The sequence below is a fragment of the Thunnus maccoyii genome, chromosome 17, assembly GCF_910596095.1.
Source record: "Thunnus maccoyii chromosome 17, fThuMac1.1, whole genome shotgun sequence".
In the NCBI taxonomy this organism is placed as follows: Eukaryota; Metazoa; Chordata; class Actinopteri; order Scombriformes; family Scombridae; genus Thunnus; species Thunnus maccoyii.
The window spans coordinates 21,541,194-21,558,557 of record NC_056549.1 but is presented as its reverse complement, the minus strand read 5'-3'; the positions used below and the strand labels follow the sequence as shown (position 1 = coordinate 21,558,557).

The window sequence follows — 17,364 nt, the reverse complement described above, 5'->3', positions numbered from 1 at the left end:
GACTCATGACCACATGTTCTGCTTCGCTCAAAAAATAATTCAGACTTTAAAGCCATAGTAGCTTGAAAGACTTGAAAGTAGCTTGCAACAGCAAGCAAAACTAACTGCAGTTTATTTCTTACTCAGATTCACCTTTCTGTCATGTTAATTGAAAAACTGTGGGGTGACCAGAGTGTACATTAACATGACCACAGCAGCCTGGCTGTGCTGTTAGAAACTGTGCCATCAGAGTGACTGTTTGCCATCACAAACAACCACCTCCTGATTGCTACCTCTGATGGAGATAGAGGAGTGCGGCAGCTTTATCGCCATTACCCCCCCCCAAATGGGAGTCATTGTTGCCACATGGCATCACGCCTGAGAAGAGCTTATGAGGAGGAGAATATGTGATAATAGATTTGTGGCGCCATGCCTCCTTGACTCCAGCTCTAAAAAATGTACGCAATTAAATTTCTAATTTCAGCGGGATAATCAGGTCAGACCTGTCTGACTTCATTATCAGGGCAAAGCTTGTTATTAAAATCAATATGATGAAGACTTAGATCGTGACTTTGGGGTTTGCCAGGTTCCTTTTTTGAGATTAGTGAAGTGCAAATTATCACTACTTTATTGTCCTTATATGGTTAATGCAGGGACAAATAAAATAATGTCAGTAGACAAACTCGTTTCCACAGAAAGCTCATCTTTTGCACCTCTGAATGCAGAGACAGAAATACACTAATGCATTATTCAGAATGAAGATGATATTGAGATGATAATGGCCTGCAAGTCGTCTCTGCTGATTTAATATTGCTGTGGAGCATGGTGGCTTCCTGGCTCCAACACCTGAGCCAAGAAAGAGTGAGCCTCATAATCTTTGCTGCAGCACCTGTGCTCATGCAATGACACAGAGTGTGTTTACATTACCAGATCCATACAGTCACACACATAGCGCTCGCATTCTTGCCTCCTGCACTCGGGGGCACAAACCTACCCAGAGAAAACACATTACTGCTATTCATGTGTTTGTGTGTGCTTCCTTGAGCTTCCATCCTAGTGAGGACCCTAATGTTTTCACAAGGAGAGTGATGCAGAAACCCCTGCTAAGAGAGGACATTTTGCCATGGGGGTTTGGAATAAAACAGGTTTGGTTTGCTATTAGATCAGACAGCTAGTTGCTGGGTTTGAAGATGGAGGGTGAATTTAAGTGAATGGAATTTAAGTTTGGCTGAAGAAAAGAAAAACAGGTATAGATGTTTTTTTGCTGTTGTGGATCCTGCACCTACTGAAAGAGAACGGCGATGTCTCAGCGGCAACAACCTCACGACAAAAAAGGTGAGCGTGGCTTTGATGAGAATCAGCCAGCTTTCATGTGCAGCCAGAGGGGAAGAGAGCCCTGGGAGTACAGCTCATCTATCTCTGCTATAAGGAGAAGAGTCGCCTCAGGCACCAACAGACAGGAACTCATATACACACACACGCTTGATTTGTGACACCCTCCTGTGTTATACTCCACTGACTTACATTCGTTCCCTAACTCCTGATCTAAATTCTACTCACTGCATGACTAACCACCGCCGTCACCCTAGTCTTAAAATAAGCACATATTCTGACTCTGGAGCCTAAAAATAAGCATTACTGCATGGGAGTGTAGAAACACAGATTTCAAACAAATTTCCACAACACAATTGTTCTGAAATGCACACTTTTAGTCAAACAGAAATAGAAATATTTCCCGAATGTTGAATCATTTCTGTTGCATTTAGTAGCATCTTGGTTTAGAGAGGGATCGTCCCTCATAAAAACACAATAAAATAAAAAATAAATAAAACTAAAAGACATGATTTCACTCGGCTTACGAAGTCTAAACCAAACCAAGAATTTCAATGCAGCAGTCACCTCTTGTTGCTAATCTGCAGCATGAAACGCTGGAGAGTAAATTGTTTCTGCAAACAGTACAGTGGGTGATAAACAGTGCAGATGGGCAACACTCCTAGCAACAATGTAGGCAACAGTGAAAGAGGAAAAATTTAAATGTTCCCTGGCAACAAGATTTTCCTTTGGGATTAAAATAAAGGAGTAATGATGAGTATTAAAAAAAAAAAAAAAGATGTGGAATTCCCTTCATGTATCAGAGGTCAACTGCAACACAACACATTTAAGAGCTGGTACATGCTTATTATGACAATGCTCGCTCTGCCTGGGACATTCAGAGCAGTGTGGCCCCAAACTGTAAAGAATCAGATGAAGGTGTGAAAACTGATTAAAAACTGTAACATGATTCATCAGAGCATCTTAAGAGTATCTACATTTACACAGAGTGGGTAAAACGCACACAAACAAGTACGCTGCTCACAGGTTCTGAAGAGTACATGTTTAGTTCACAAAAGAGTCTCACCATAAGGTCCTTTTAGTAGCTGTTCTGAAGCTTTTGACCATATGAAATGATCTTCATCAGCTGCTGTCACTGGATTGGAGATGTACATGTTTTTCCTATTTTCAAAGTTTCAAGATTTTCATAGCCATTCAATGTATTTACACTCTGTGATTACTTTGCTATATTGGTAGTCTTCACTGTAAGTGGTGGAGTCCGCCATTCCTGCACTGGATGCAAATTGCCTGCCTGCACAAGAGGGACAGGAAATGATGAACGCATGTAATCCAGCAATAATTTTCTCATTTATCTCATTGATGACAGCCTCACTGTTTATTATTCACTCTCCTACAGCTGTGCAACAGCTGTATTAAGTTACCGCTAATGTAAACCTAACATTTCCTACTGCTGCTAGTTCACATTTTCACTTCTCATTTTCAGCATTTTTGACAGCGGATCAGTTGCAGGGAGTAATGGAACAACAGGGACCTGTATCATTGACACTTGCTGTTATCACCAATAACCACAAGTGACTGACATCTTAAGGATTATAATTAGGGCTGCAACTAGAGATTATTTTCTTGCTACATTTTCTCTTGATCGATTATTCGTTTGGTGTATAAAATGTCGGAACACAGTGAAAAATGCCCAAGTTGATGTCTTCAAATTGGTTGTTTTGTTAGACTAACAATCTAAAAACCCCAGTTTAGTATCACATATGACAACGAGAAGCAGCAAATCTTCACCATTAAGAAGCTGGAAACAATGACTGTTTTGCATTTTTGGCAAATGATTAATAGATTATCCACATACTTGGTGATCATCTAATTGATTTGTTATCTCAGCTCTAATTATAACTTTGTAAATTTGAATGTAAATTTGAACATCTATAATTCCATGACAACTGAGCAAACTCCTGCTGATGAAGAGCATTGTGATGGGATCAAAAGCTCCACGACCGCAACTAAATGGACCTTGATGTGAGATCATTTTGTCAAGTACTATTTCCGAAGTCAAGAATGAGCCTCAAGCTCAACTATAGATGTTTGTAATCAATTTTAGCTTGTCCTTTAGCTTTTTATGACTTTAAACATTGGACCAGAAACACAGACAATAAACTTGAATACATAAATAATATTCACTGAATGCTTTGATGACTATGAAAATTAGGTGAATTCCACCATCTTCACAGTCAGACCTCAACCCAGATGAACACTTATGTGAGATTCTGGGACAACACGTTAAAATCAGCGCTCTCCATCACCATCATTAAAACAACTGATAAGATCTCTTTTAGAAGAATGGTGTCAATCCCTTCAGAAGATTTACAGAGTTGTAGAATCAATATCAAGGAGAATTGAAGCCATTTTGGCAGCTCATAGTGGAAAACACCCCACTGAGACACTTCATCTTGGTTTTTCCTTTAAATTGTTGCCCATCTGTAGCTTGATTTCATTGTTTTAACTCATCTGTCATTAGTTTGTCAAGACTGTGTAATCATTTTGTCATCTACCCACCCACCCGTGTGGCCTTTAAAGGAAAAGTCAACACAGATGGGCTTCTGTGGGCTTCATTTGGACAACCTCTTATGAAACAGAGAGCTCCGATCTAAACGTGATTGTTATTTCTTGATATGAAAACATTTGGAAACCCCTGAGTGAACTTTATGGGTTGACTTGTAATGATATTACTCGAACCCAAACCCAAAACACATGTAGCTACATGGATCTAAATGAGATCTGGAAATAATTTTTCTAATGTTTTTCCTGATTGCGGTGCATTAAAACAGCAGATTGAGCTTTGATGAAGCTTACTCATCCTTCAGTACAAATAAGGAACTAGTTGACGAAACATAAACAAGGTCTGCATAGCCAGGTGTTATTCGAAGTCATAACAATGTCCCCGTTCATAATTACCAATTAGCTCAGACTTTAAAAAAGATAAATAGGAAAAAACAAAAAATAAACTAAGCATGATGTTTTTCATTTTAATAAGAACACCAGCAATTAAAGCTACAAAGAAGTCTACACAAGGTAAATTAATGACGTTGAGGCAGTCAATTAAAGGTTTCTCAAGTCCTTACATGTACACGCTGATAAAGCAAATGTGCTGGGGATAAGAAAGCCTTGAAATGTTGGGTTTTCTGGAGGTGGGGCTGATGCGGCTGGTGATGTGCATGTACACTGCGACTGTAGAGCAGTCCAGAGGGGCCTGGCCCCCGGGGGGGCTATGGGATGGCCCGGTTGGGTCTCTTTGGAGGGGGAGGGGGCATTAGCTCAGAGTCTGGGTCTGCCGGTTGTTTCCGGTTCTGGGCTTGGACTCCCTGCGAACAGCGGTCCACATACTCCAAAAGGATTTCCTTAGTGACGGGCTCCTGGATGCTTTTACACACAGCTGGAGAGAGAAAGAATAAACACACACAAACATATAGACACACAGGAGGAAGGAAGTTATTACAGAGATGATGACAGAACTTCCAGCTGCTTGGAACACAGAATTTATGTTTATTAATTGAAGCACAAATATATTTCAGGGCTGCAACTAATAATTATTTTCATTATTGATTAATCTGTTGAGTTTTTTCTGGATAAATCAGAAAAAATTGAATAGAAAATTGTAAAAAATGTCAATCTCTGTTTCCCACAAGCCCAAGGTGACATCCTCAAATGTCTTGTTTTGTCCTGACCAACAGTCCACAACCCAAATATATTCAGTTTATTATCAAAGAAGACAAAAGAAACCAGAAAATATTTACATTTAAGAAGCTGGAATCAGAGAATTTTTTCTCAAAATGATGAATCAGTTATCAGAATAGTCGGTGATTAATCATCTGTTAATTAACTAATTGATGCATCATTTGCAGCTCTAAAATAACAAACAACAAAGACTTTAGATATGGTTGCCAAATTTGGGGGAGGCTTTTAGCGAACAGCCAATAGTCACAGCAGTTCTTTCGAGCTTTTGACTTCTCCACATGTTGACGCAGTGTGTTGACAGTGTTTCAGTTACATAAATTTTGCAGTGGCAGCCCGCCTACAGGAAACAGTGGCATAGGATTGTAGTAAGAATGATACTTGGTATACAAAGAGTTTGGAGCTTTTAGATTTTTTTTGCCTTTCCAAAACCAAAAACCTAAGAGCAAACATGTAAGAAATGGATTAAACAGTGTGTTTGTCTGCTCTAGTGTATGCTGCCAATGTTCACATGCCTGGCTACTAGCTCATTACATACAGTAGTCACCACTTCCAAGGTCAAGAGTTCATATCATGAGTCAGCTATGTTATTATGTGGGGTTAAAAGTTAGAAAAAGCCCTGTTCAGGAGTGGAACATCCACTGTGTGGGTCCTTAATGCTACTACATTAGAGTGTAGTGAAGTTTACAGTCACAAACTACACAATCTCATTACATGATTTAGACTTTTGTTTACCAAAGACATCAGTTAGTCTTTTTCTTGATCCTTTTCTCTAGTTAAAGTGAAACATATTTAGTATATATAGTATATATTGTTTTAAACTATGAACACTAAAGCTGACTAAACACTGTTTAGCTATAGTACACATCCAAACAGGGTAATATTAGAACAAAATAACAGTCTGCTGTCACATTTTTTGCTTATCATACTGTACTATGATCTTGTATACCAGGGCTAACCAGCTGCAATACCTGGGACCTATAAGTTACACAACATCTACACAGGGTGTGTAGCAACAGCAGCAGGTTAGCAGCAGTTGTAGTGCTCTGTCTGTGTCTACACAGGATGCGTTCAGGCACAGTATTGAGTATAGGTCACTCGTGTTTTGGCAGCGCTTAACACACAATCACTGTAATTACGTGCTTAAAATAGAAGACAATAGACTTGAAGTGTAAAAATATGCAGCTGAAACGCCTCCTGTGTAGACACATCATGTGTCTTTTTTTACATTTTTACATGGTTCTGGTCTAGTCATCATATATGCAGCATTTTTTTATACCTGTCAGCTGGAGACATTAAAAAGTCAGACAGAGACTGAGATTCCAACTAACTAACAGAGTCTATGTGAGTTAGCGAGCTAGTTATAGCTGCTAAAATCTCATCAGTTGTCATATTTCAGCTGGCAAAATTGACAGTTGCTGAATAGAAATGAGAAATTGTTTTTTGTCAACTTCAGTCTGAAATTTAAGGACCCACACAGTCCATGACCATGCCATGATCCAACAGCACATAGATGTTTGTGTACTAGTTTCTAAATGGAACACAGTGTTATCAGCTCGGGGAGAAATACAGTGCTCTCTGTCTAGATTTTAGATGAAAGCTGCTTTTGCCAGCGGGGCTCCAAGGCTGCACAAGAGCCTACCTGAGGATCTAAAGCTCAATAATTCAGGACTATCTTTTCTATCTTCTGTCGATTCAATTCATTCTTTAAAAGTATTCTTTCTCGCTTGTGCTTCTTGTTTTTATTGCTTCAATTTGTATTTTTATGTGCCTTCTTGTATAGCACTGTAAAGTCAGCATTTGGATAAGTGCTACACAAATAAGGTTTATTACTCTGGTTAACTAGTATTTTTGCATTATTTCTGTCTTCTTCTCTCTGTTTTTCTTTATTTGTTGCTTCAATAAGCTGCTACAGCTGTGCAATTATTACAGGATGTAAGATCATACAAATAAACTAAACCAATATTTACACTGTAAGGCAAACTACCAGCCAGCCTCTACATAATTTGGGGCCAATCATTTTTTAAATATTTGTAAAGATTAAATATTATGCTCTCATTTGAACATATTACATGTTTTTGAAGCAAGATCTGATGATTATGTTACTGCAGCTCTGATTTAACACCTTAATAGTTTCAACAATATTTTTTACAGTATGTTTCAGGCATAATTGATTATGAATTAATGCAGATTTTTATGGTGGTAATGGAACAAGCTGTGACACGACATCAACATATCACCAAGTTGATTGGCGAACATGTTAACAAGGAAAGATGAAGGTCCGCACACTGTAGCTCCCTTAGATGCAGTTTATTAATATTGATGTCCCAATATCAATAATCAATAAACCATCCATGGTTTATGTCTCAATATCAATAAACTGCATCTAAGGGAGCTACAGTGTGTGGACCTTCATCTTTCTTTGTTACATTGTTTCATTGGTCCAGCACACTTTTCAAACGTGTTGCAGACACAAAGAAGCATTAGAAGTTGTGTTTCTCTCCACATACATCTGAGCTTTTTTTCTGCTGAAAACAGCTGCTACTACTGCTGGAATCGAGGTTAATGAGGGCAGTGAGACTGTAACACAACAGTAAAGTGGTGGGATTTAAAAAACATAATGAGCTGAAAACACTAAAACGCTCTGTAAAACTGAAGGAAACTGCTGAGCCGGTCACTATGAGAGACCCCTCTCACATTGCACATAGTCATTTGATCCATTGCTGATACAAATATATTGATTAGTGCAGCTTTAACATGAAATATTTATGAATGTCTAACAACACATAATGTAAAAAAAAAAAAGTATCTTGTAATTCCTGAGTCTTTGGCAAACATTTCACAGCAAATGTAAGCTCCTGTATTCAAAGTGAGGAGATGAAGAAAACAATTTGTCCTAAATTGCTGTAAAGAGCATTCTGGGCACCAGATACGAGTCCAGACTGTCTGTGTGCATTCTTAATGGCAAGCACACAGTAGAGTACACACACATAACACTCTCTCTCTCTCTCTCTCTCATAACACAGAAATCAAAGTACGACAGGAGGCTGATGTGAAATATAGATAAAATGAGTCATTAATCGCAGGCTGACTGGCTGTTATTCACTCAGATACAGACAGAGATAGAGGAGACAGTGAGATATTAATAAATAACTGCTGCACAGGGAAGAATGGAGTCTCACCCATGGCTGTGTCGTACGAGTTTGGGAAGCTCTTGTCGACCCTCTGCCTCATGAACACCCAGGTGTTGTTGGCAAAGGTGCACTCGATGATCTTGTTGTCGTACTGTTTCAGCTCTTTAGTGGCCTGTGCGAACAAAGATAAGAGGACACAGTTGTACTTGAAGGACACAGAGTGGACAAAATATCCGTGTAATTTTATTTTCTTCTGTTGCCCATGAAAATGATAAACCCACTAACGTATTTAGCCACAGTCAGAAGCTACGATGGCCTGGTGTAATGCAAGTTTGCTTCGTCTCACAGGACTCATCATTATAACAGCTCTCAGAGAGATGCTGCTGCATTGACTATTGCAATAGTTAATAATGAGCAGCACGTGTAACTGCAGCTTTTCCTAACATGATGAATATGGAGCAAATTATTCCTTAATGGGACATTTTTCACTTTGGCAGTTACTACTTATTGGAAACTGTAGTAAAGAGACAAAATAAAGCTTCAGCAGCATGGAGTATGATGTCTAAAAGCAATAAATGAATTCACAAAATGGAAATAAAACCACAATGACTATTGTTTGTATGATTATATTAGTCGTGGCAGCGTTTTTAAGTATGAGAACAATCACAGCGAGGTGCAGACCAGACCAGTGTGAGCTTCAAAGCCCATCAAAATAAAACACGTTGCACAACTTCATTCACCTCATCAAACGTTTTCCACTCTCTTGCCTTTATCATCCTAATTCCCCAACATGATGAAGGCAAGATAGCCACAAAGACCTCTGATTAGTTGAACAGATCGTGGTGTAGTGGAGGAGAGTTATGCAACGTGTTTGAAATTTGATGGTCCAGGCAGCAGGAACATTAAACTGCAGCAAACACATTTGCTGCTCTAAAATGTTCACCTCTGTTAATGGTGATGAGAGAAAGAGAAAGAAAAACAAAAACATTACATTGATATCATCCTTTAAATGGGTAATAAAAAATTACACTCTGGAAACAGCAGTCACTGTTTCAAAACCCATTAAACTTTACAAAGCCTCAGCAGTCTGTGATGAACAGCAGTATTTTACTGCTGCAGCTGTGGATTATTTGCATTATTGAGTTATTTCTCTGTTTTTTAATTAATGGATTCATTTGGTCAATGAAATGTCAGAAAAACAAAAGAGACAATTTGACACCGACTGACACAAATGCCAATTTCCCAAAACCCAAGGTGACATCGTCTAATTACCAGTTCAAAACCCAAAGACATTCAATTGACAATGATACAAAACAGCGAGAAGCAGTAAATGCTTAAATTTGGGAAGCCGAAAATGTTTTTCAATTTTGAGTTTAATGGATAATCTCTATTAAACTTTCAAAATAATCTGCAGATTATTTTCTCAAGTAATGTCAGTGAAATGTTAAAAAATGGTGAAAAAATTGCATTCATTTCTTGTTTTGTCTTACTAAGTCAAAAACCTAAAGATATTCAATTCACTGTTGTATACGACAAAGAAAAACTGCACATATGAGAAGCTGGAACCAGAAAATGTTGGATACCTCTGCTCAAAAAAATGACTGAATGGATTATTTGAATATCACAATAGTGGTCGATTAATTTTCTGCTGATCAAGTCATTGATTAATCGTTGCAGCGCTACTTAAAAGCTTTACACTAAAACTGGTGTATTTCTACATTGACTCAAGCAGACAAATGAACAGTGTGAGCGTCTGTGTCTCTGTGATGCAGCCCTGAACAAAGCAGTGCAACAGTTCCTGCTCTGCCTACTGAGCTGCGCAGGATCACTGACTTATTACATCACATTCTGCTTTGAAAACAAAATCAACTCTACACACTGAGCGCACTGGAACACAGTCGAAGTGTATGAAAATGGCACACAATACTGAAGATCAAGTATGAGTCAGAGAAGACATTTGAGCATCTGTTGTTTATTTGTCGAGGGACTGAGTCTCACTGAGAGGATTCTCAAGACTTGGAAAATGCAGTTTGTAGTGCTGCTGGGAGGGCGAAACGCACAACCAAAATAGTCAAAGATTTCTCACCTTGACCCCCCCATATAAAGGCTGCTCAAGCATTCGTTGCATTGAAAAGTTTGTGTAATGACTCTGGAGACAAAGAGGACGACCTCCAGGGTCCGAGTGTGAACACGTGACTTACAGCCAAGGTCAGAGGATGACCACCGTTGCCAGGAAAGCACCGGTGTTTGGCAAGATGCTAAAAGACTATGTAAGAGCTTGTGCGATCCTTGAGAGCGGGGCATCTGGGCTCACAGTGGGGGTCGAAATCACACAGGAAGCATGAAAGTGTGAGGAAGGAACATGGAGAGAACCAAAGAGGCCAAAGAGAGAGATTCTACAAACTGCACTTTTGATAATTGCCTTCACGAATCATAACCTGTAAACAATTTCAATAATTTAAAAATTCAGATTTACCTCCGAAAAACATCTTCCTTTTTATCTCAGTTTGAAGACACACGTTGATAAGTCAAACAGCATGTTTTTATTTGGAGAAGAGTGGCAGACAGCAGCGACAGCATCTCTAAGCTTTCCTAAAGCTCAGCACAGCAAGCTGCCAGAGAACTGTGAAGGGCAGTACAGGCAGGCGGGACGCGCTGCTACAGGCTGGGATCTCTTCCTGCTGGTGAGGGGTGACATGTTGGCTGCCATTTTTCATCACCACTTGGTGCTTAATCCGTCCAAATCTGTCTCATTATGGCAGCACACATGTGCCACCAGTTAGCAGGGACTTTGGCAGTCAAACTCTTTCTCAGCCGGCGGTGCACTGCTGCAGAGAGCTCTGTGTTTCTGCTTTCTATTGCAATCCTTCTATGTTCAGATTTAGAAACTATAATCAATCTTAACAAGAAAGGAGGAAGAACTCCTGCCAGTTCTCACACTTTTTTGGTTTTCTTTGTGAAATACAAAGTGAGTTTTCTTCAGTAGTAATCCACAACTTTGAAAGAAATGTCTGCTACTGTTATCAACAACTGAGAGCAAACAATTCTTCTGAAAGCCCAATGAACATTTCACATTAACTGTTTTTAAAATCTACTTGCTACAGAGCCCTTGTGTGTGCTTCACATGTCACAATGCCTTGTTTGGATACATATATAATATAAAAAGCTGCAGTTTACAATTAGTGACTTCATTTTTTGGTGTGTTGGATTTTTCAGGAGCAGCTTAACATTTTGGGAAATTCAGTATGTTTATTTGCTTTCTTTCCATAGTTACAGAGTTAGATGAGAAGATCAATATCATGCTCATGTCAGTGTGCGAGGGACAGAGCTGGAACCGGGAGGTGATTAGCTTAGCTTAGCATAAACACTAGAGGCAAGGGGAAACCGCTAGCCTGGCTCTGTACAAAGTTTAAACGATCTTCCTATTAATATAGTATATATCTTGTTTTTTAAAATATGTACACAAACAAAAATTAAAACAAAAATTCGTGGTTTCAGGGGGAGTTTCGTGCTATAACAACATCCAGATGTCTGGTAGTCTCATCATTACCGTGACGGTTGCCAGGCAACTGGCAACGACGCTGCACGTAAGTACTGGTTGGACAGATAAACTGTTGATAGTTACACCACCTTACTTCTTAAACTGCAAAGTGTCATTTTTACATTTCTGTTCATCTACAGATTAAACAAACAAGACACATCATGTTAATTTGTGAGCTTGTCTGTACTTATTGACAGACATGACAATGGTATCAATCTTCTCATCTAACTGAGTGCATTTCCTAAAATGTCCAACTATTCCTTTGAGATACAAGCTCATGCACATAAATAATTAAGTCACTTTGTGGCATCAACATCTGCTTACAGACACACACCACATTAATATTAACACATTATCAGTAAAGTGCCAGTGTGTCCATTTATAATGTCACCCAAAGACAGGAAGAACAGTCATTAATTCTATCCCACGCACTGAAATTAAACTGGAAGCACAACAGACAATTGTAGACTGGTGAAGTACACAATATGACATCTGACCTTTCACCAGTCTGTGCATAAATAACACAGACAGTCAACCTGCTTCTTTATCAAATATTATATTCCATGGGGACTGTTGTGCTGGTACTCGGTGCTACAGAATATTACAGGACCTTCGTGGAGATAGTGGCATGCATGAGTAAACATTGAAAGTTTGTAATTTCCTTGAATAGCGGTTTTGTTTTACTCGAACACTGCTCTCCAACTGACCCTGCCTTTGTTTCTTTCCAGACTTAATCAGAACCGGCCCGGAGGTCTGCAACACGGCAGCACTCGGGTCCATTTTAATAAGGAGAAAATATATGAAAGAATATATAAGCGGGGAGAGGATATAAGATGCAAACATTAACAAACGCTCCCCCAGAGGGAACAACGTCACAGCTGATGGACAGAATTGAAAGTAACACTGGATCTTTAATATGTGCTGGTAATAATGTCACGCTATGAGGCATCATAACAATTCTGTCCATTAATAATCAGTTCCTACTTATGCATATACAACTCAACTGAATGACTCAGCGAACAGCAGGAAATGAAAACAGCGGAAGTTAAAATATCCGCCTCACATGTTCTATTATATATCTCTTCTATCATCAATGTAATTACAAGGACAATTACAGCTATATGTGGCTATAGCTGAGTCACAGATCAAACAAATGGGAGCCCAACGACTCCTCATGATCCCATTATATGACGTCAGCGCCGGGCTTCTGGTGAAAATGTATAATACTGATCATTATCCCACACGTTCAGATTGACTGTCACAGAACTGAGGAGATCTCTGAGGGGAAGGTAATAATGTGTAACTGAGGTAAATGAGGGGAAAGTAGACTTATGTTGTCAGGTCTGGCAGTTAAACATGGCACAAGCAGCATGAAAAAAACTGCACAGAAACAACTACACAGACCATAGAATTGTGTTTTTTACCTCCCAAACTTTTAATTGATTAGTTTGTTTGTTGTGCAGCATGATTGAGTGTTTTTCTGAAGTTTTCTATGGGCAGCACTTTCAATTACACTGACAGTATTCATGGTTCTTAATACAAACCTCACATCTCATTTAATACACAAAAGCTGTTGCCAACAAAAACCTGAAAACAACACATAATGGAAGCCTAGTTAGAACACTTGACTAAGTAGTGCTGTTGATTAAACGGAGAAATACTTGTTCTCATTAACATTTTTCACTCACTTAATGATGCAGATGGAGTCAGACAAATTGGGGACATCACTGATGTAAAAAAAACAAAAACAAAACAAAAAACAGTCAAAGGCATTTCAGCACTCAGCGGGTGAAGTGCACACTGCCAAACTCTCATAGTTTCATCAGAGTAGTCAGTCTTTGACAGAGAGAGATGCTCTTATCTCCGTCTCTGGTGACTAGATCTGTCAGGCTCCATTCAAATTATTTATGATTAATGAGCTGTACGCACAGGCCACATATAGTTCTGCACAGGGAGTTGACTCCATGAAGCAGTGAAATTAAAGCTAAATGGGGAATCAATGGCCATTACCTCTAGCAGGCTTTAGCAAACTTTACCATTTCTACAAGTCACACCTGGATTGATGCAGCTTTTATACTATTAGGAACTATGGACAGGAGTACAAATTATTGGTAACAAAACCATCCTATTTACATTTAAATGCCCTGCACAGCCACACTGGTGTTTACAATTACTCTCATGGGAGCTTTGCAGGGAATTAGGTGATTTCACAAAACTCTCCGAATCGATAAGAATGAAGGCTGGCTAAATTATCCAAACAAACAGATGAAACTTTTTTTTTTTTAAATTTACTTTACTTTTTTTTGTATAGCATTGTACTCACCAAAGTCAATCTAATCACTAAAAGTAGATCCAACGCAGCAGGTTATAAACCAGCTAACAGTTTAGCGAGATTATTTACCGCTTTATTTGGAGGCAATATTGAAACAGGACTCGTCACAATTGTCACTTATCACCCCTAATTAAACAGGAAAACTGAGTGCGCACAACTACAGCAAGCATGCTTTTCTACCTTAGTGGACAGGTGCTTTACAATTTGCCTCTCATTCACCCACTCACACACCTCTGGCAGTGGCACGGCCATCCAGAGCAGTTTTGGGGGTTCAGTTCTTTTGGTCAAGGACACTTCAACACATGGACACCAACTCTGCAATTAATGGACAACCTGCACTACCTCCCTGGGCAAAGTTGAACCAAGTCGGTCTGTAAACTTCGATGGATGTTTACAATGGACAGTTCAGTAAATAATTTTACTGCCTGTTTTTGATTTGTCTTCCAGATACATTTGACTCACCTGTGGTATTTGTCTACAATCATCTGATCAGTTGTTTTTCCTATTTTTAGTGATGTAACAGAGTTTCCAGATCTCAGCAATTACTTCAGTGATTACTATGTTGTCATTAACGATAAAGCCGGTGACTGGAGATACAAAAATAAAATATAAGTTAAACCTGATAAATAGTTCTACTTAAAGGAATTTACCAGATTTATAGATCAATGACTATATACAAGGACTGCAGTGGTAGAGTGAGCTTCAGTTGCAACATAATGATGATAATAGTAACATAGCTACTATTGTATATATGATATACATTACATAAATAAACCGTTTTAGTGGACGCTCATGAAGTCTATTTGGGTTTTAGAAAAGTAAAAACATTGGCAAGACAAAAGGTTTTGAGTCGGTCTGCTCTTTCACAATATGTTTTTATAAAGGCTGAGCTGATAAATCATCATGAGAGCTCGCTTACAAAATTCATTTCAGTGATTCCCTGTAGGTACCTACAGTGTAAGGAATTACAACAATAAGGAGCCAAATTGGAAAGATTAAGTCCATAAAACAGGATTTCATGAAGTTGCTGACATTTTTCTAATTACAGAAAAGTTGGGTGAATTTCCTTCTCCAGCAGGCAGTCGCATTTCAAAGAGCTGACAACCGAATGTGCCTCATATTACATCTAATCGACACAGACATTACTAAAATGCCCATGAGCAAGGCGATGAATATAAAAACTACTCTGTGCTGGTGCACTGCAGGCCACAAACACACACATAAATAGACTGTGCAGAAGTGGCTCTACATGTCAGATTTATCAGGAACATTATTCAGCCAGCCAAAACCAGAAGACGCTATGTCCTGTGCTGGCATGTACTTACCATTTTTTTAACCACATTTGCACTTGGACTGATTGTAAAACACATTTCACAACAATAACAACAACATGAAAGATGGCAGAAGATGACCCAGGGCTGTAGAGTTTGCTCTGTCTCGCTGAGAGGAGCCTAGAGCCCGATCAGCAAACACAGACTCTACCTTGATCAGTTGCAGAGCCCTGAGCTGTCAATAGCAATCTGGCACACAGTGATGACACAAGAGGGAGAGGAACCACTCATCTACTGTGTTTCTAAACCATGACTATCAATATTGGAAGTACAACACACACTAACACTCATTTAGACAAAGTGGGACAATTCCATATAGAGTAATATTCATCAAAGAGATCTACATCAAACTGCCAAACAAATATAAAATTACTGCCATGTTGTCCTGTAACCTGCTCTCCACCCCAGGCCACTGAATGCCCATAATACTCTGACTGGAGATGAGATGCTAGTTACTGTGGAGTGCACTTGACTGTGTGTGTATTACTGCGGGCCAAAGGTCTGATGATGTAGTGGGTGCGATCCCATATAGCATGACTCTGCGTATTAACAATATCCAACAAGGAAATCATTGAATCTCACTGTAAAGTGCAGATAACAAATCCCTCTCTGTGCCTCCCACACTGCAGTATATCACACACAAAATGGACTTAAACTGAATATAATCAGATTATGTGTAATGAGTAATCCATGAAGCCATAATTATTCTACTGACAAAGTGATTTGTTTCTTTAAGGGAAAAAAAAAGAAGACTGATGGTATTTTGGCAGATTTAGTGTTTTTACAAACTTGTTATCTGTGTGCCTCCAACTACACAGAGTAATACTTCTATAGTGTATACTGGGACGGCAACCAACAATTATTTTCACTGTTGATTATTTTCTTCTTTAATCTTTTGGTCAGAAAATAGAGAAAAATATCTATTGCAAATCCTCAGAGTCTGAGGTGACATCTTAAAGGGGACTTATGATGCTTTTTGTGATTTTGTTATTTTCATACTGTTATGATGTCAGATATCTATGTTAAACATGGCAAAAGTTACAAAACTTGAGGTGAATGTACTGTATGTATAAATGCTCCCTGAAAGCCAACAGCCCAGAACGCTTCTTTTGCAATGTTACCTCTACCTCCTCCTTGTGATGACGTCAGATCGTTTGTAAATGCCCACAAACCGTAGCCTTTGTTGCAAAGGTTGTTCCATGTGATGTTTGCATTGTCCACTCACATATTTTGGATCGCATTCGGGCTCAAACATGTACGGATGTATTTGAGAAGTTTGCATTTTGAGTAAAGAACGATAAAAACAAATTCCTCTACTACTGTTTGTTTACGTAGCCTCCGGAGTCTGCCGTGGAGCAGCTTCTGGAAGCTGGCCAATCAGAACAGAGTGGGCTCATCAGGAGGGGGGCCTTAAAGAGACAGGAGCTAAAACGGCCTGTTTCAATCAGAGGCTGAACTGAGGGGCTGCATAAAGGACCAGTATAAGATAAATAAGGAGTTTTTTGAACCGTAAATCATGCAAAGATATCCCAGTAGAGCCCAAGGATATAAATATAGACCTGGAAATGTGCATGATACATCTCCTTTAAAATAGCTTGTTTAGTCCAACTAACTGTCTAAAACTTAAAAACATTCAATTCGCATTGATATAAAACAGAGGAAAGCAAGAAATCTTTACATTTGAGAGGCTAGATCCAGAGAATGTTTCACATTTCTGCTTGAAAAATGGAAAGCAATTCATTGATTATATAAATAACTGCAGATTAATTTCCTCTCATTTGATTAATCAATTAATTGTCTCATTGTTTCAGCTCTGGCACATGGAAGTGTGAACAAACTTGTACATACTGTTGCATTTTACACATGTTCAGTGAAAAGCAAACGGTAGCTTTGCATCATCTCAGAAGCACAGTATATACCGATTCATTATTGAGAAACATCTTTGAAGGAAGTGTTGAGTTGCACTGCTTAAAGGAATAG

At 38.9% G+C, this 17,364-nt stretch overlaps 1 protein-coding gene across 2 annotated transcripts in view; it reads right to left on the bottom strand.

Annotated features, from left to right (window-relative positions):
• Positions 1-4,326: 4,326 nt before the first annotated feature.
• Positions 4,327-17,364, bottom strand: part of rngtt (RNA guanylyltransferase and 5'-phosphatase) — a 91,529-nt gene continuing 78,491 nt past the window's right edge. For both annotated transcript variants that reach the window (XM_042390237.1, XM_042390236.1), the window contains exons 15-16: positions 8,229-8,352; positions 4,327-4,747 (exon numbers count right to left, since the gene is read on the bottom strand). In XM_042390237.1, coding sequence (XP_042246171.1) covers positions 4,581-4,747; positions 8,229-8,352 — 291 coding nt within the window. In that variant the 3' untranslated portion in view covers positions 4,327-4,580. The remainder of the gene's footprint in view (positions 4,748-8,228; positions 8,353-17,364) is intronic.